General features: G+C 35.2%; 1 protein-coding gene across 1 annotated transcript; it reads right to left on the reverse strand.

Moving 5' to 3' along the window:
- Window positions 1-476: 476 nt before the first annotated feature.
- LOC104496743 (zinc finger protein AEBP2-like) lies at window positions 477-12,748 on the reverse strand (the record flags this gene model as incomplete). Its single annotated transcript, XM_010139906.1, has 4 exons — window positions 477-1,057; window positions 2,650-2,763; window positions 6,999-7,066; window positions 12,624-12,748. Coding segments are annotated over 4 exons (338 nt in total), but the record flags the coding sequence as incomplete, so codon positions are not given.
- Window positions 12,749-16,723: the final 3,975 nt, after the last annotated feature.

Genomic DNA, 16,723 nt, shown 5'->3' on the forward strand with positions numbered 1-16,723 from the left:
ATTATCTATATGCAACATTTTTGTCTCCATACAAAGACTAACAGGTTAGACACATCTCTATTTGTCAGTTAAAAAAATCCATGGCTTCTTGCTTATTAAGCAAGAAAATGATTTTACTTTTCAAAGCCAACTTTGGTGCATAAAGGATTGAATTTCTAGATTTTTTTTTTTTTAAAAATACCATTTTCTTTACATCTAGAAAACATTAGACCAAATAAAAAAAGTATACTTTACAAGTGAGTGGGGATCCTAAGGTGTCAAAAAAGCAAAAGAAAACACCAATAACATTAACTGCTTAAGTAGAGGTTTTTCAAAAACCGCCCACTGATACAGATCACATAAAAGCAGATCTCATTAACACACTATACTACTCCTGAAAAGGGGGTCAGACATACTGCAACACTCTTAACATCTTTAAACCGTACTATATGTATTCATAGTTGACTGGAAAAGACAAGCATTCCATCAACATTTGTTTAAACATTATAATCCAACATATTTTATGGATCTGCAAAAGGACACGAGATTACAAATGATAACTATCCACCATACTCAAAGGGCAACAGGATAATCCCTTGGTAGCTGTTTTATTGTCTGGCATGTGTTATATTTAGTTAACATTGACAAGAAGCTTAATAACTTGTTAACAGTTCTCCTAGGAATTGTGAGTAAATGGTGATGGTTACTTTTTCTTTTCATCAAATACAAACTACTGTATTCACCAAAGAAAGAAGCAGCTTATAGAAGCAAGCATGCAAAGCCGTTTTTAGCTGTTCCACTAAGTTGCCAGAAGAGTGTTTGCTCAGTCTCCCACTGTACCATTCCATGAAAATGTGGATATACAGTAATATATTAATATATTCCACGGAAGCATCAACTTCATTCACAGAATGTTTACACTAAGCATAAATATTTATCTAAGGGAAAGAAAAAAAAAAAAAAGATGTGATTTGACTAATGTGCAACTTTATTTCTAAATCCATTGTCAGTGACTAAGACTGCAGGTGTCCCCACTTGCTTGTTTTTTTACCTCTTCAACCTCTTCTGGGGCATTGTTCTGTAAAAGAAGATAGTACGGTTTTACATAAAGACCCTGAGATGTAAATTCATGTCAGGTACAGTGCACTATAAAGTGACTATATAAAATGACTATATAAACATCTATTTTTGTTTTAGATGAACCCATATTAGCATACATTTCAGATAATTTTCAAACTTTCTATTGGATTCATAATTTTTGCATGGCATTAACAGATGTTACTGAATTCACTTAACCACTTCTTTCCCCTTACAAAGTTTTGGTCTTCAGCTTTATTTCTTCGACCTCTCACAGTTGGTTCCAAAGCTCTTTTTAATCACACACTGATCTATATAGCTAATTACCTGGTACAACATTATGTAAGGGGACTTTGTTTGGGAGAGGTAGAAAAGGTTGCTCATTTTTTTCTCCAAAGACTTAATTCAAAAGATCACTACATTTTTATTCTAATTTTTTTCCTTTTCCAATCAAACTAATCTATCAAGTTCTGCAAAAGTCATCAATATAAACATAATTAACACCTGAATTAGATTACAAAACAGTCACTGTGTTAAGCAATTTTAAGACATACAATCCAATTTCCTCATATATTTCATTTATTACTGTTAATATCAGTAGTTCATACACCAAAGTAAGTATTTTACATACTTACATTTACCAAGACAGCAAATAAAGTATGATCATCTTGTAAACCAAGTTTTCATTACTTTGATTAGTGAAATACACTGAATATTAAAAGGTGAACTGAAAGGCTTATTGCATATCAAGATCTCAGGTTAGTGTTCCAGTTACTCCTTTGGATGCTAGGTCACCGGATGTTAAGAAGAAACACAGGAACACTGAACTTCTGTTACATCAGAAAAAAAAAAAATTTTCACCAACCCGTTTTCATGGATTTTTAATGTAAGCCTGTAAATATGTACCTTTGGATGTTCAAAAAGTTAAGACTGAATTAAGCATTTCAGATTACCTTTAAAAACTGTGTACACACAGATCTGTGGGTACTGACAATTGTGCGCACACTAAGAAAGGGGCGGGGGGGTAGGGGGTAGGGTGAAGAATCAGGAAATTATTAGAACAATATGGATTAGAAGCCAATCTGAAGTCCTAAAACCACAAATGTGAATGCAGCTCAAAGACAAGTAACATGTACTGTCCCCTTCTGCCCCCTCTAAAGAGTCTTGTATTAAAAAATAACAGTACTTGCATACAAGTACAGATTTCAAGGTAATACTGCATGTATTACAATTGAATATAAAATATGTAAAGATAAATTTGGACTTTAAAAAAATTGGTATACAAACCAGTATGTGATCTTAACAGAAGTGATCTTTCAGGATTCCACTGTATGTACCTCCTTTACTAGAATTTCTGTACACCAAGCACAAAAAAGTAAAATACACTTGGTAAATACACACATTCCCCGTTTCTCAGTAACTAGAGTTCAGTTCAAGAAGTTAAGTAATTCTGAAACAACTTAAAACCTCAGAAATTAACTCCTGGACGCTGAGAGGATTGAGGCTTAGCAATCCTCATTCTTCAACGTCAAAAAGTTAAGTGAGGCTTAAGACTATATATAGATTAAAGAAAGTTTCAAAATTAGACATTACCTGTATATGTTTGGGTCCAGAAGCAAGGCAGTATCTTTTGGTAGCTTTGATAAATGAACTACTTTAGTTTTTAACTGATGTCGCTCACTTTCATTTACCCACACATCAGGCAGACTATGAATAAATAAATAAAATAAAAATATTCAAAAAAGATCAACTGCTTTTCTTACCATAAAATTATGCGGTAAACTAGTACATATGAAGTTTTTTAAAGTAATCTTCACATTTCACTGTTTGAAAAGCATCTTCACTGAAGTGAGGAAAAGATAGCAAATCTTTACACATTATATTTCAAGGTTTTTCAAGTTCTCAGTATGAAAAAAATACTGAACAGCATTTAGAGTATTCCAGAAGAATACTAAACCAAATATACAATCACAGTGCCAGTACATTCTCCATTTTAACAATTTAATATGAAAATGGGTAGCAGGAAAAAAATCGGATCTTTGAAAATACTTTATTTTACTAGGCATAAAATTCTTTGATGTTGTCAACAAAAGTAAAAGCCAGAATATACTGCAGGCTCTGAGCTTCAAGTTACACCAACTTGCTTGCTCCAGAATCAAAGCTTTCAACGTCAAAATTCTCCAGCTTTGCTACAGTTATAATTTGATTATCTTCTGTGGAAATCCAGGCAATCACCACAAAATATTTTGTTGATGTAACAGTTCTCATTGTGAGATGGAATAAAACACAAAGGGAATTGTTGCTTCAGTGCCACTTGCGGCAAAACTTGGGAAAGAGGGCTGGAGATAACATACGTGATTTTGTACTTTATTTCTTTGAAACCAGACATGCCTACTTCAGAGTAGCCTACTGTATTACTGCTACTTTTACTGAAAGCACGTTGGGTTTTTAAGGCCCTGCTGAGGTTTCCAGGTAACACATTGTTAAGAGAGGCACTGGGCTTGCAGAGGTCATCAGTGTCTTACTGAAAACTTGCTTTTCCTGCCTCCCTCCAGAAGTTAGCATTGAACAAGGCTGTGCAGAACAAACAAGTGAACCATTGTATTTCCACTACTGGGGAAAAAAAATCCCAATCCTGAAAAAAACCCACACACTCCAAAAAGCTAAAACCCCAAACCCCTCAACCCAAAACACAACCGCCCCCTGCAATAATTTTCAGCCTACATAAAGTCCTTTTTTTTTTCCTTATCATGATCAAATATTAATTTTAGGTTGGGGAAAAAAAGGTTACATTTGTGATTAACAAGCCTAATATTTTGAAACAAGTTTCAAATTGAGAAACCCAACATTTAAGACTGTCTAAATGACACAGTTCTTTCTCTGACCTCTCTTTCTCTATAAGCAAATTTACAGACTTTTGCAAATTATTAAACCAAATCTCTGCTTTTCAGCAATGAAAGTTAGCTGTAACTCAAATTCAATTTTTGGAGTAAGCCACGCAAAAAATGAAATGAAACTGAGAACTTCTATTCCAGTAGGAAAAGGAGTTTCTCCAATGATACTTCTTCCCTTACAGATAAAGGTGGCAGAAAAAAAACACCGGAACAAAAAAAAACACCGGAACAAAAAAAAACACCGGAACAAAAAAAAACACCGGAACAAAAAAAAAAACACCGGGAAAAAAAAAAAAAACACCGGAAAAAAAAAAAAAACACCAGATAAAAAAAAACACCGGGAGGAATCCCAAACCACCTAAGAGGCAATCCATATATCTTCAAAGGTTCAATACAGATACCGGAAAAAAAAAAAAAAACCCCGGAAAAAAAAAAAAACACCAGATAAAAAAAAACACCGGGAGGAATCCCAAACCACCTAAGAGGCAATCCATATATCTTCAAAGGTTCAATACAGATCATGAAAGGCAGAAAAAACATCATAAGACTGTTTTTTAAAAAGCAAAATTAATTTTTTTCTACAAGCAACATTTGGAAGGCATCTTTAGTAGAAGCTATACACTGAAGATGTAAAACAATACAAACAGCAGACAAGAAAATTTTTCACATGCAAAGACTTACTTGAAATATACACAAAAATGACAATTCAGTAAACTAAGAAGTACTGTCAAAGAATAAATTCCTGTTCTAAAAAAAATACTTAAAAGGTATCTCCCTCTCATGTAGGAAACAAGTTAAAGACTAGTATTTATTTTTCCTGAAAAATGATTTAATGTACAGATAACCTGGAGCAGTTTAACAGTTTCTCAAGATGACTCAGAGTAGAAAAAAATCATTATTACTAAATGGTTATTAAATCATTATTACTAGCTCCATCTGTAAGACTGACGAGCAAGCTCAGCACAATGGAAAGTTATCATCATGACTGCATTCAACTTTTCTAAAGTGTGAGTATGTTCCCTGTCTAAAACAGATGACACTGAGCCACGATACCTTGCATTTGCTGTTCTTAACTGTAATAATCAACATGAAATTGAATCTACGAAATACTCAGTAATTCAAAACTACAACATTAAGTGCAGGAAATACACCCTCTACCTAACCTAACCAAGACGCAACCAGTATTAATAAAACACACATTATTCCTGTGACCTGATCAAACAAATCTATGTTCTATAGGGGATGTCTTAACATTACTTAATCACAATGGAGAAGGCATGTTGAGATTCTAACGTATTCACCTGTATGAACAAAAAATTCAACTGACTCTTTACTGGAAAAAAAGTACTCTGATTCTTTTTCTTTAATCTTCATATCCCAGAATGTTACATGCTTTTTTTACCCTGAAATGCAATTAACTGTTTTTATGTGGGTTAATATTGTAATAAGAATTTAAAAATGCTGTTTAACTTATAGTATCGTGAGCTGTCCTAAAAGGAAGTAGAACCCCCTACTTTTTACTAGAATATTTTAGTTATTCTCTCCCAAACTATACTGAAACTTGCAGTCTGCAAGTGCTGCAATGAGCAGCAAAAGGTACAGGCACTTTAAAATTGCACCCAAAATGACAGACATTGCTGCTGCTAAGTTATCAGCAATCCTAATCCTCTGCAAATAAGTTATAATAGATTCACACTGCCAGGTTCGCACTACTGCGCATGACTAATTTGGGACACTACAAAACTGAATAATTTAAACCTCTTCACCAAAGCAAAGGTAAATTTCTGTTACGCTAAGGCTTTGCATCACCATCTCACTCGAATCACTTAAAAGCAGCACTGAATTTAAAAGATCTCCTTGTTCCAAAAATTAATGGCATGAACTATGACTATTTAATCTGAAATTTAGATATCCTTACCTAATGAGTTCTACCAATTTTGAGATACTTTCCTGGTAAAACTGAAGTTCCTTTTAAGAAAGAGCCTCTGAACCTACATGTCCTACCTCATTATGCAGCTATTCATCTTCGTATCAACTAAATGTCTTCCATATTGATATGAACTATATGTCCCAGTAACTTCATCTGTATGCAGGAGCACGAATCCAAGAAATAAATTCTATTATAACTATTCTTACCTTTAAAAGAATTACTTAACTCAAAACTTGTGAAAAACATGGAGCATACAGCTACTGCCTCTCCTACAACTACTCTGCCTACTGCTTTCCTTCAGCATAGTGGAAACCAGTAATTTATTCTACTTTTCCATATAATTAAGAGCAAAGTATTTACATATAAATTCTTTTCTGTGTCAGAAGGAGATGAGATCTCAGCTATTTCAAAGAAGATAAATTATTTCAAAGGTACGCTTACTACTTCGTATGTCCCAAGCCTACCCAAGGTCCATACCTTCGTCCTGCTTTACACACAAGGCTAGTGATTTGGAACAGGGCAGAACTTTGAAAAACCAAGAGAAAAAAGCAGCCAAACATGCTGGAAGAGTATTCCAAGCTTCAGTGGAAGAATCCAAAGAAGCACTTGGATACCTTAAAAGCCCAACTGTGGTTATTATACTGCTCAATTGTGGCACCTAGACAAAGATTCTTGCAGTTGCACTGTTACATTGATGATGTACATTTTTCAGTATTTGTCAAAGTATTTTAGGATCATGACAAATCAGTACATAAAACAAAGTTGTCCTAGTGATAACTTTCCTTATGTATATGGCTGGCAACCAACCTGAACTTCCCATTCAGTAACTGGAGGACCTTCTTATTAATAGCAACAGTGACAAAATGCATCAAAAATACAGCTTCAAATTTACCTGAACTGGTATCAGAGTCTAAAGACTTGAAAGCTGAAGTAAAAATCAATTAAAGCATTGCTTATCTTTTAAACTTCTAAATTTCTTTTTTAAAAGCATTTTTTAAATAACGAACTTTCATTTGAATATTCAAAGGCACAGCGTAATTTAGTGACAGACAATTCATTCACCCCACTGTAAATCCTTTACCATTTAAAAACTGTATCATATCTAGCAATATACTCACATGTCCTCTGGCGTCCAATGAAGCAAGAGTTTTATTTTTCCAGAATCTTCTTTTCTTTTAGCTATTACCTGATAATAATTAAATAAATTATAATCAAAACCAAATCTGCAGCTATTTTCTCAAAACTTGTTGTCCTTCAAGTTTAACTGGACATTCATAAAAGTGAAACTGTTTTCCTCTTTGAAAGTTGTATTGATTCTATATATAGGTAGAATGTACATATCACTACTCAATCCGTTCTTGGTAAGGTTTAATACTATCCTTTAAAATTTGTCTACTGACTGGTCTCTGAAAAACAAATAATAAAATGCACCCTGTAAGCAGCCTTCCTTCTTTTAAAATACTTCAAATTTTTAAACAGCTCCTCCAAAAGCCTTGAAGAACATAAATTCCTCTGCAAATATGCTCCTGCTGTCCCACAAGACTCCTATATAAGAGGTGAGAAACTGATGCAGCTTATAGTTTAATTACAGCATGGCATACAAATAAAATATTCTCTCACAAAAGCTTTGACATCTGGACACATTGTGTCCATGTAACTTCCTAGGCAACCTTTACTCCTTTTAATACCTAAAGCAAGCACTGAATGAGGCAATAGCAAAGGCCACTTGGAGGAACTCACAGGCTTATAGAGGTTGTTTAATGCATGCATAACAGGGACCCTTAACACTGCAGAGAGTAAACTTGCTACTGTTGTTATATCAATGACAAATCAAATAACATGGTAAAGACCCATCAACAATTGATAGAGTTGAAGCAGAACATATGTACTCCACTGGTAAGGTCCCAGACAAGAAGTTGGAAGTCCCTTCTCGTATTTTCTCATACCAGCTCACATTAGACCAGCGTATAAGATACTCTTTCAGAGAATAAAGTTTTTAGGTGTGGGATGCTGAAGCTAGATTCCCAACTTTAGCCAAGGTAAAGTTAGAAATCCACACACAGAAAATACATATATAAAAAATCCGTTTGTTCATGTACAAGTATATTCTCTAACATCAGCATTGAAAAAGTATCCCAAAAATCTACAGTATCCAGAAATACAGATAAATAAATCCAGAAATACAGGGAAAAGCCTTTTGATTCTTCTGATTTACCCTATGCTTCTCCTTTACTAACCGTCACAATACTTCATGCAGATTTTCCTATTTGCTTCAAACACTAACTGTCCCACCTTCTGCACTCCTGAACATAAAATATGTATTACATCTTTGAAAGATTCTATATACAGTCACCACAGATACTGTAAACTCCAAAAAATTTACTAGAGAACCTTTAAAGAACGTAAGTGCAGAATGGTGGCAAGTGATCTTTATGAAAAAGGCTAAATTAAAAAGTAGTATGCAGTATTTAAATACAGAATTCCATAATTTGCATCAACTAAAGCAATTTCTCACAACTGAATATCATGGTAAATTAAACTTAGTCATAACATTTCAAGGAATTCACAGATTTAAGGTTTACTTTTACAGCTACGCAGTGTTCTTCTAAGCAAAAATGATGCAGACAAAAGTGTCCATGGATTTAACAGCAATATTATTAATACAGATATCTGAAGGTATAAATATACTTGTAGGTGAGAACTGGAATACTGGGCTTGCCAGGCAAGGTTCTGGTGGCAGGAGAGCTACAGAGGTGGATTCTCCAAGAAGCTGCTAGAAGCTTCCCCCATGTCCAGTAGAGCCAATGGCAGCCTGCTCCAGAACAGACCCACAGCTGGCCAAGGCCAAGCCCATCAGCAGTGCTGGTAGTTCCTCTGTGATGATCTTTTTAAGAAGGCGGGGAAAAAAACCAACCTGTCAGGCAACAGCAGCTGGAGAGAGGAGTGAGAGTTTGCAAGAGCAACAACTCTGTAGAGCTCAAGGTCAGCGAAGAAGGAGGGGGAGGACATGTTCCAGGTGCCAAAATAGAGATTACTCTGCAGCCCGTGGTGAAGACCACGGTGAGGCAGGCTGTCCCCCTGCAGCCCATGGAGGTTAAACAGTGGAGCAGATACCCACCTGCAGTCCATGGAGGACCCCATGCTAGAGCAGGTGGATATGCCTGAAGGAGGCAGTGACCCTCATGCTGCTCATGCTGGAGCAGGCTCCTGGCAGGACCTGTGACCCACCTGCCATACTGAAGCAGGTTTGCTAACAGGACTTGTGACAACCCCCCCTCATCCCCCTCCATGCTGGAGGAGCCTTTTCCTGAAGGACTGCACCTCATGGAAAGGAACCATGCTGGAGCCGATCATCAAGAACTGCAGCCTGTAGGAACAACTGTCTCCTGTGGGAGGGACCACACAGTGGAGCAGTGGAAGAGTGAGGATGAAGGAGTGGCAGAGAAAACGTGTGCCAAACTGATGACAGTCCCCGTTCCCTGGCTCCCTGTGCTGCTTGGAGACAGAAGGCAGAGGAAAATCAGGAGCGAAGTTAAGCCCAGGAAGAAGGGAGGGGTGGAATGAAGGCATTTTAAGATGTAGGTTTTATTTCTCATCACCCTACTCGGTTTTGATCGGCAATAAAATTAATTTCCTCAAGTCTGTTTTGCCTGTGATAGTAACAGGTAAGTGACCACCCTCTGTCCTTCTCTTGATCCGTGAACATCTTGTCATATTTTCTCTCCCCTGTCCAGCTGAAGTGAGGGATAGAGAGGCTCAGTGGGCACCTGGCGCCCAGTAAAGGTCAATCCACCACAGTGTTTGAAACAAACTTTCCACAGAAGTTTTAATAAAAGGTATTAAAAGTATCCATGCCCACTTTTATCACAATTACTGTAATGAAAACTTTACCATATCCTAGGCAGGCTAGAGTCAGAAACAGAGTCATCATGCAGACTAACGTAAAATGGTAAAAATTTTGCAATACAGCAATTGAAAAAAAATTATTTGCTATTTTGACTGTGGTAATCAGAGCTTTATGGTCAAGTCTGCAAAAGTTTCAACTGAAAAGGAAGAAATCTAGCATATCTGCAATAAGACTTAAATTTTTTTTGTTAAGAACACAAGTCCATTTAGGTTTTTCCTTTAAAAATGTAATTCAGCCAGTAGATGTAGTCTCAATACAGCTTTATTTGAAAAAAAACTTTTACTATATTCTCTAAATGCACTGTCCCAGAAACAAAAGGGCAATTTAACTTGAATTTATCTTTGTGAAGTAAACGTGCATCTAAAGTTGACTCAAAACAGAAATGGAGTTCTGCTGACCTCTCCTGGAAAAATAAAAAAATTTCACTCTATAAATTAGTATGTATCTTTATTCACTGTGTTTCGAAGTTTTAAGATTTCAAAATCTTAACTTGTAACTTGTATCAATATATATGATCACTGAAATGAAATATCTAAAAAGCTAAAACCAGTGGAGAACAGTTTAGTATTGAAGTATTTTAGAGAATGAATTCCAGCCATTTCAAAAAGCCTGGGGGGGGAGGGAGGAGGAGGGGGGTTGGTCAGGGTAACCTATAAGCTACATTTTTTAATCAGTGTAATACCTGTTTTTTAGGTTAAATGGAAATGCTTGACTTTTTCCATGCGGCAATTCAGAGAATCCAGGAATTGGACTCCAATAAGTAAAACTAATCAGAAAAAAAATTCATAATGAAGTCAAAGGTGAACTCCGCAAGGCAAAACCTTTCTTCAAAAAAGGCTTTATTGATGACTGCATTCTACAGCTTTCTATAAAGAAAAGGGGGATTTTAAAAGAATTGTATATATAACAAATAAAAGGAGTGCCTCTTCACTGGAGATGAAAGGTATCTACAGTGACTGCTTAGATATTCTTCAGTCGTATTTTTTCACTAAGGTAGCCATCCTGTAACTACTGCATTGTACTATTATTTTTATGCTGCATAAGAGAAATAAACCTATATTATTTATGTCAGTTTTCAGACAGCAAGACAATTTTAACTTTGTATTTTTCATCTTTCAAATTAATACCTTTGACAATTAAACAATTTTTTCTTCATCTGAAGGTGGATCACAAAAACCGTATTATGTTATTTAGTCAGTCACCCTTCAAATTCAATGTCCTATAACTTATAACTTATGCAAAATGTGTTTGCATCTGAGGTGACCATTAGCTCAATACAGCAGTGAACATCCACAAGACTGCTTCTATTCTACCTCTTAATTTCAAAGCAGATTTGAGGTTGAGTCTCATCCAAATAGCTAATGAACAGCACAAGCCCACACATCCGCAGCAGCACACTAAAATAAGGTAGCAAGTGCAGCCTAGGGCTGGAATCTTGGAACACTTCTCCCCCTGGTACAACTTCTTTCACAACTAAGGTCTAAGCAATTTCAGATCTAATCAACCCCCTGCCATCTTAAGTGACGCATGCATGGATAAGCTAAAAGGATTTTCACCGCTTCCTCCACGTTAATTCGAAGCAGTTTTAGAGCACAGTCCTCCCTGTAATTCTGTCTCCTTATAATTATTCCAATAACCAGAAAGAAGCTTCCACAAATGAGTAGTCTGTCTGGATAACCTTTAAGATTAAAGCAAGCTGTGAATTTTAAGAGAATCTGCTTTTCTCACAGCACTGTAAAATCCAGGTTGGCCAGGAAAACTAGAATGAGATTTAAAAACAATAACAGTTATATCATCTGCAAATCTCCAGTTGCTGCTGGTGCTCAATGCACATAAAGATGAGAAGTATTCATTTCGGAAAAATGTCTAATACAGGCCACAGATCCTTAGACAATCATCAGTCTTGTAGAATAGGACAAATTTAGTTTCATGCATATAATATCACCTTTTATTTATTGAAAGAGACTAGCAGTTCAATAGTTTGAACTGTGTGCTAAGCCATAGCTGAAAGCACAGCAGCCAGCAATCCTCCCCTGGACCACAGATCTTCTTGCACTAGTCTGACAATTTACAAAGCACCCACCTCTCATTTTGTCCCATCTCTTTTCTTCAGCTCAGTCTCTACCTTTCATGTGCCTTTATCTCCCAATTCAGTTATGAAAACCTGAGGTTATACAGCTTTTTGAACTTCTAATCCCTATACACCAATTCAGTACTTTTTTCCCCCCATATACTGATGCCTAGCCTAACCAAACCCAAGTAAAATTAACAAAAGCAGATATGGAAACAGAAGTAAAGGCCAGCTCCCCACCTGGTACTTGCTGCCTCCTAGCAATCCACTGATACTTTGGTGGTAAGTTTATTAAAAGAAAAAAAGGGGGACAACAGTGCCTTTATTCAGTATTATATATTTTAAAGTTAAAAAAAGGAATAAAACACAAATTTCACATCAACATCTTTAAATATTCAATTACACAATTACTCTCAAAATACTCCTTGTGATAAATTAACACCGTCGCTCACGAGTATGGAAATGCCATCTGAATTGCATTCTTATTTAGAAGATATAAGCAAATTTTTCTGCAACACATACTTGCTGTTAGATACTTCTCCAAGTGCATCAGACAGAAAATGTTTCAAGCTATTGAATTTGTGAGCTAGAATTAAAAAGTTAACTTACTAATAGCAATGGACAAATCAACAGCGTAAAATATCCACCATTACGTATTTCTGATTAAATGCCTACAGCAGTAAGAGGAAAACAGAAATGTTCCTGAAGTATGAGATTTTTCAGACACGTAGATAAACAGAACACATAACATATATATGTACTTACAGTACTATGAAATACAACGCTGTGGCCTTTTCCTAAACTTTCTATATGTGCTGAGAGGTTAAAGCAGATGGCTCGATGTCTTATAGCATCCAGTGTTTGTGCATCAAAGAAGTCATGAGGTCTTGCTAGAAAAAAAAAGGAGATCCTTAGTGTTCAACACATTGGAAGCATTCAAACACATTCAAGCATGGAAGTAAGTCTGAAGTGTCGTTAGTAAATTATTTATCATTAAGGCAGTAGAACAACCCTGTCAAAATGTTGTAAACATTAATTTAACTGAGAGGAAAAAATTACTCGAAGCGGGGCACAATTCATTTAAGTTTGGTCAAAACACACTCCTTGTAGATGAAACAGCTGTTTTGACAAACTGAATTACACTTAGTTTATTTCCAAGTGCATTCTATTCTTTCCTAATCTTCAAAATTAAGAATTCATTAATTTTGCTGAGTACCTCTGGGAACATCCATTGCTCTCATGTCCTAAAGAAAAAAGTCCCAGAACAAAGAAACTGAACCCAGAATTCATTAATAAATGTGAGTCATAATTTATTGCAAAACCAGCCCAGTTAAGTTGTGACATTTACAGGAACATAACTGGCCAAGACACCCTCACAGCACAGCCAATAGTTTTAGCGTTACTGCTGTGACTTTTTGAAAAATAGTACTAAAGTACTTCAAAACATGATAGTGTATACGTTCAACAACTTAAAGGTATAGGTATAATTCTGCTTTATTTCTTAACTGTATTGAAAACAATCTGCTCTGATCTAATTTATAATCACTAGTGTAAGTGTATCTTGAACAATAAAAAACTATTGAATTCTGACTTGGAGTGTAAAGAAGGTCTATCAATTCTACACTAAAACAACCTCAACTAAAAAATAAGTGCCCCTAAGCATATATTTGCATAATGTTAGAAATACTTCACACAAATTTTTAAAAATCTTCCATATATTACAGTAGTAAAATTACAAGAAAATGTATGAATGAAAGCATTCAGATTTTGTTAAGCCTTATCTGAGAGCAGTAATTCTCTATATAGCATACTGAAATGAAAACTAGAGGAGTTGGTATTACATTATCAATTATAGATCACCCTGTAACCTGCAAAAAAGTGATTCAAAGTTCTGCTGTGTTCATTTAGAACAACTTCTATATTCTTTTTCACCAAGATTTCTATCCATTATTTCAAAGCAAACTATAATTTCCAGATAAAGCTAGTTTTTGCTACACTCCTGGGACTAATTGTTGTTAAGCATTCATCTGTACGTTATCTTCTTTCCTTACTCTATCTCAGCTGGATACTGCCAATTAGGCAATGATCTCACTGAAGAGTTTTCTCACTGTAAGTGGTAATGTAGAACCACAGCTCATGCTGTAGGTGGTCAGTGATGCAAGCATATAAATATTTTATAAATAAAAGGGAGGAAGGACAGGACAGTAGAAAAGACAACCCCAAATTTTTGCTTTTAGTTTCATACAGCAAATTTCTTCAGGATTTACGACTGTGTAACATTCAACAGCTGCAGAAGAAAGGGCACTATTCGTCAAAGACATATAAATACTTTATTTGTGATTGAGTGTTAATGCTGTGTCTTCTCAGTATCTTAAATCTATTCCCTCAAAACTATTTTCAGAGCAAGGTATCTCCCTTCCTGCTTAATACAAGCTTCAAGTATGCATCCATTACTTAGGTCAAATAATTTAAAATCTTCATACCAGTAGTCTACTAAATGAAATTCCAAGTTTTATATAACATAGTCTTACTGTAAATTCCATGAATGGCCAGTCTCCTTATCTTGCCTACATTTCTTCAGTGAACTCAATTATCATGCTTGTTAATAACTATAGCATCATCTTTGTTATTTGAAAAACAAGTGACAATATTGTAAATATAATCCTAGAATTTTGCAGAACCTTTGAGGTAGTTTCAGAATAGCAACAGTATGACCTATTTCAGAGATACACACTTTCCGTATGTTTGGCTCTGTACCCTAAAAGTCAGATTACATGGCACAGTGAATGTGTATAATGCTATCCTGAAGAAAAAGTTATTAACTGTAATCCTGAATTATTCTGCAACATCAAAATTTATATGACAAATCAGACAGTCTCTATAGCACCACTGATGTAACCAGCTATAAGGGTGTCTATAGTAAAACAAACTTTCATCGTAAGTACTAATTTCCAAACTTAAAAGAACATATACTGTTTACAGACAGGAAAAAAGAAATGCAAAACAGTTTTAGAACAGCAAGATGTTATGAAACAAAAGGGGAGAAAAAAATCATGGAACAGAAAGAATTCTTTTTATAGTCTTCAGTTAGAAGATCATGTTCTCATCACATATAAAGCCACAGTAAAGTCACTGTCTCTTATTTATGCATTACATTTAAGTATTCATCTCAGAAGGGTGTTAACCTTCAGATATAAACCATAAAGGAAGCAAATTTATTGGTTTGCTGTATTTAAACTATTAGGAATTTATACATGAGGCTGCTTCAATAGCAGCATGTATTATCAATCACCAATAAATATTTAGTAAGCTATATGCACCTTGGAAAAAAGGGCAGGGTCTAATCAAGCCATAAAGAAGTAGAAAGAAGATGTTGACAACATTTATTCAGGAGAAAAATCATTTTGTAATGCACACTAATTTTTCTTCAAATGATTATTTGTGAGAGATTTAAACAGACTGTACACTATCAAATAGTATCTTGCTTTGCACCCACTGGTTGTAACAACTTGTCACTGAACTAGCAGAGAACCTGGTATGTATGTTCAATGCCTCTCCTTCTGGACACTTTTAAAGTATCTAAACATAAATCTGTGTTTCTAGCTTCACATACTCTGGACTGAAAATACTTAATGCTGTTACTTTGGCTTCTTACATAAGGGTCCTTGCCCTCCTCTATTCTTCTCCTAAAGACAAAATATACAAACTTGCACACTTCATTCTGTAACTAAAACTAGACTAAGAAAATGGAAGATAAGCAAAATTGTATCAGCCCATTGCCAAGTTCACCTAATCAACAATAATCAACACAAAGTTTTAAAGAAAACCTACCACTACTAATCATTTCCATAAAATGCCATCAACTTTGGATACATTTCTGGGTCATACACCCTCTGGAGAAATACATTACAGTAGTTAGGTTCCCAACTCAGTTAGAGATGATTTTTGCCCTAAGGCAAAACTCTAGAGCCAGCATCGAATCTGTCTCAAGAGACAAGAAGATAAAAAATTGCTCGAGCAGCTGCCATTTTTCTTCCTGCACGATACCTGATCAAGACAGCAGACCATTCAAGTACTACAGTCAGGTCTTTAACATTCCCGTTATCCTCACTACTTACATTTTTTTGCGATAGATTCATTCAAGAATTCTGCAGTAAATTGTTATTATGACTAGATTGTCTTAACCGATAATTTGAAGTTTTAACTACAAAGCTCTGATTTGAAACTTGTAAATCAATAACGTTCATAAATTACTAATAAAATGCCAACCTGAAAAACAACTACTGTACATTCTGGAGGGGAAAAATTGAATTAAGATGCATTAAATCAGCTATCTAACAAAATCAATATGGAGAAGCAGGCTAAGATGCACTCTGAAAGTTAAAATTTTGAAGTGACCAGTTTTAGATACCCAAATTTTGTTTGAATACAGTCAACAAATCCTTTAGGAACTGAACCTATTTAATGTGTCTGTTTCTTATTACATCTAAGATGAACTAAAAGGATGTAAGAAGGGACCACATAACTCTTCCCTTCTTGAATCTTCTCATTTACATAGATTGCTAAAGTGAAAGGGAAAGATATTCGAAAGTCAAATTCTGAAAAGAACAGAAAGCTTTCTACATTCTCTGAATGTTGAATCAGTGTCAAAATTACAGGAATTCTTTAAGTTGACACTTTCAAGATACATTTAATGATAAAATTTGCTCGCATGTATTTTAAGAATACCCAAACATTTAAAAAAAGTAGAAAGAAAAAAATTAACAAAACTGAAGTTAACGAACAGTGGCTCTTCTAGCACCGAACTACACAGTTGTCACACAATGTGAAACAAAGATATAGCAAATAAAACTTTTCATAACTCT

The sequence above is a fragment of the Buceros rhinoceros genome, unplaced genomic scaffold (genome assembly GCF_000710305.1).
Source record: "Buceros rhinoceros silvestris isolate BGI_N320 unplaced genomic scaffold, ASM71030v1 scaffold21947, whole genome shotgun sequence".
Classification (NCBI taxonomy): domain Eukaryota; kingdom Metazoa; phylum Chordata; class Aves; order Bucerotiformes; family Bucerotidae; genus Buceros; species Buceros rhinoceros.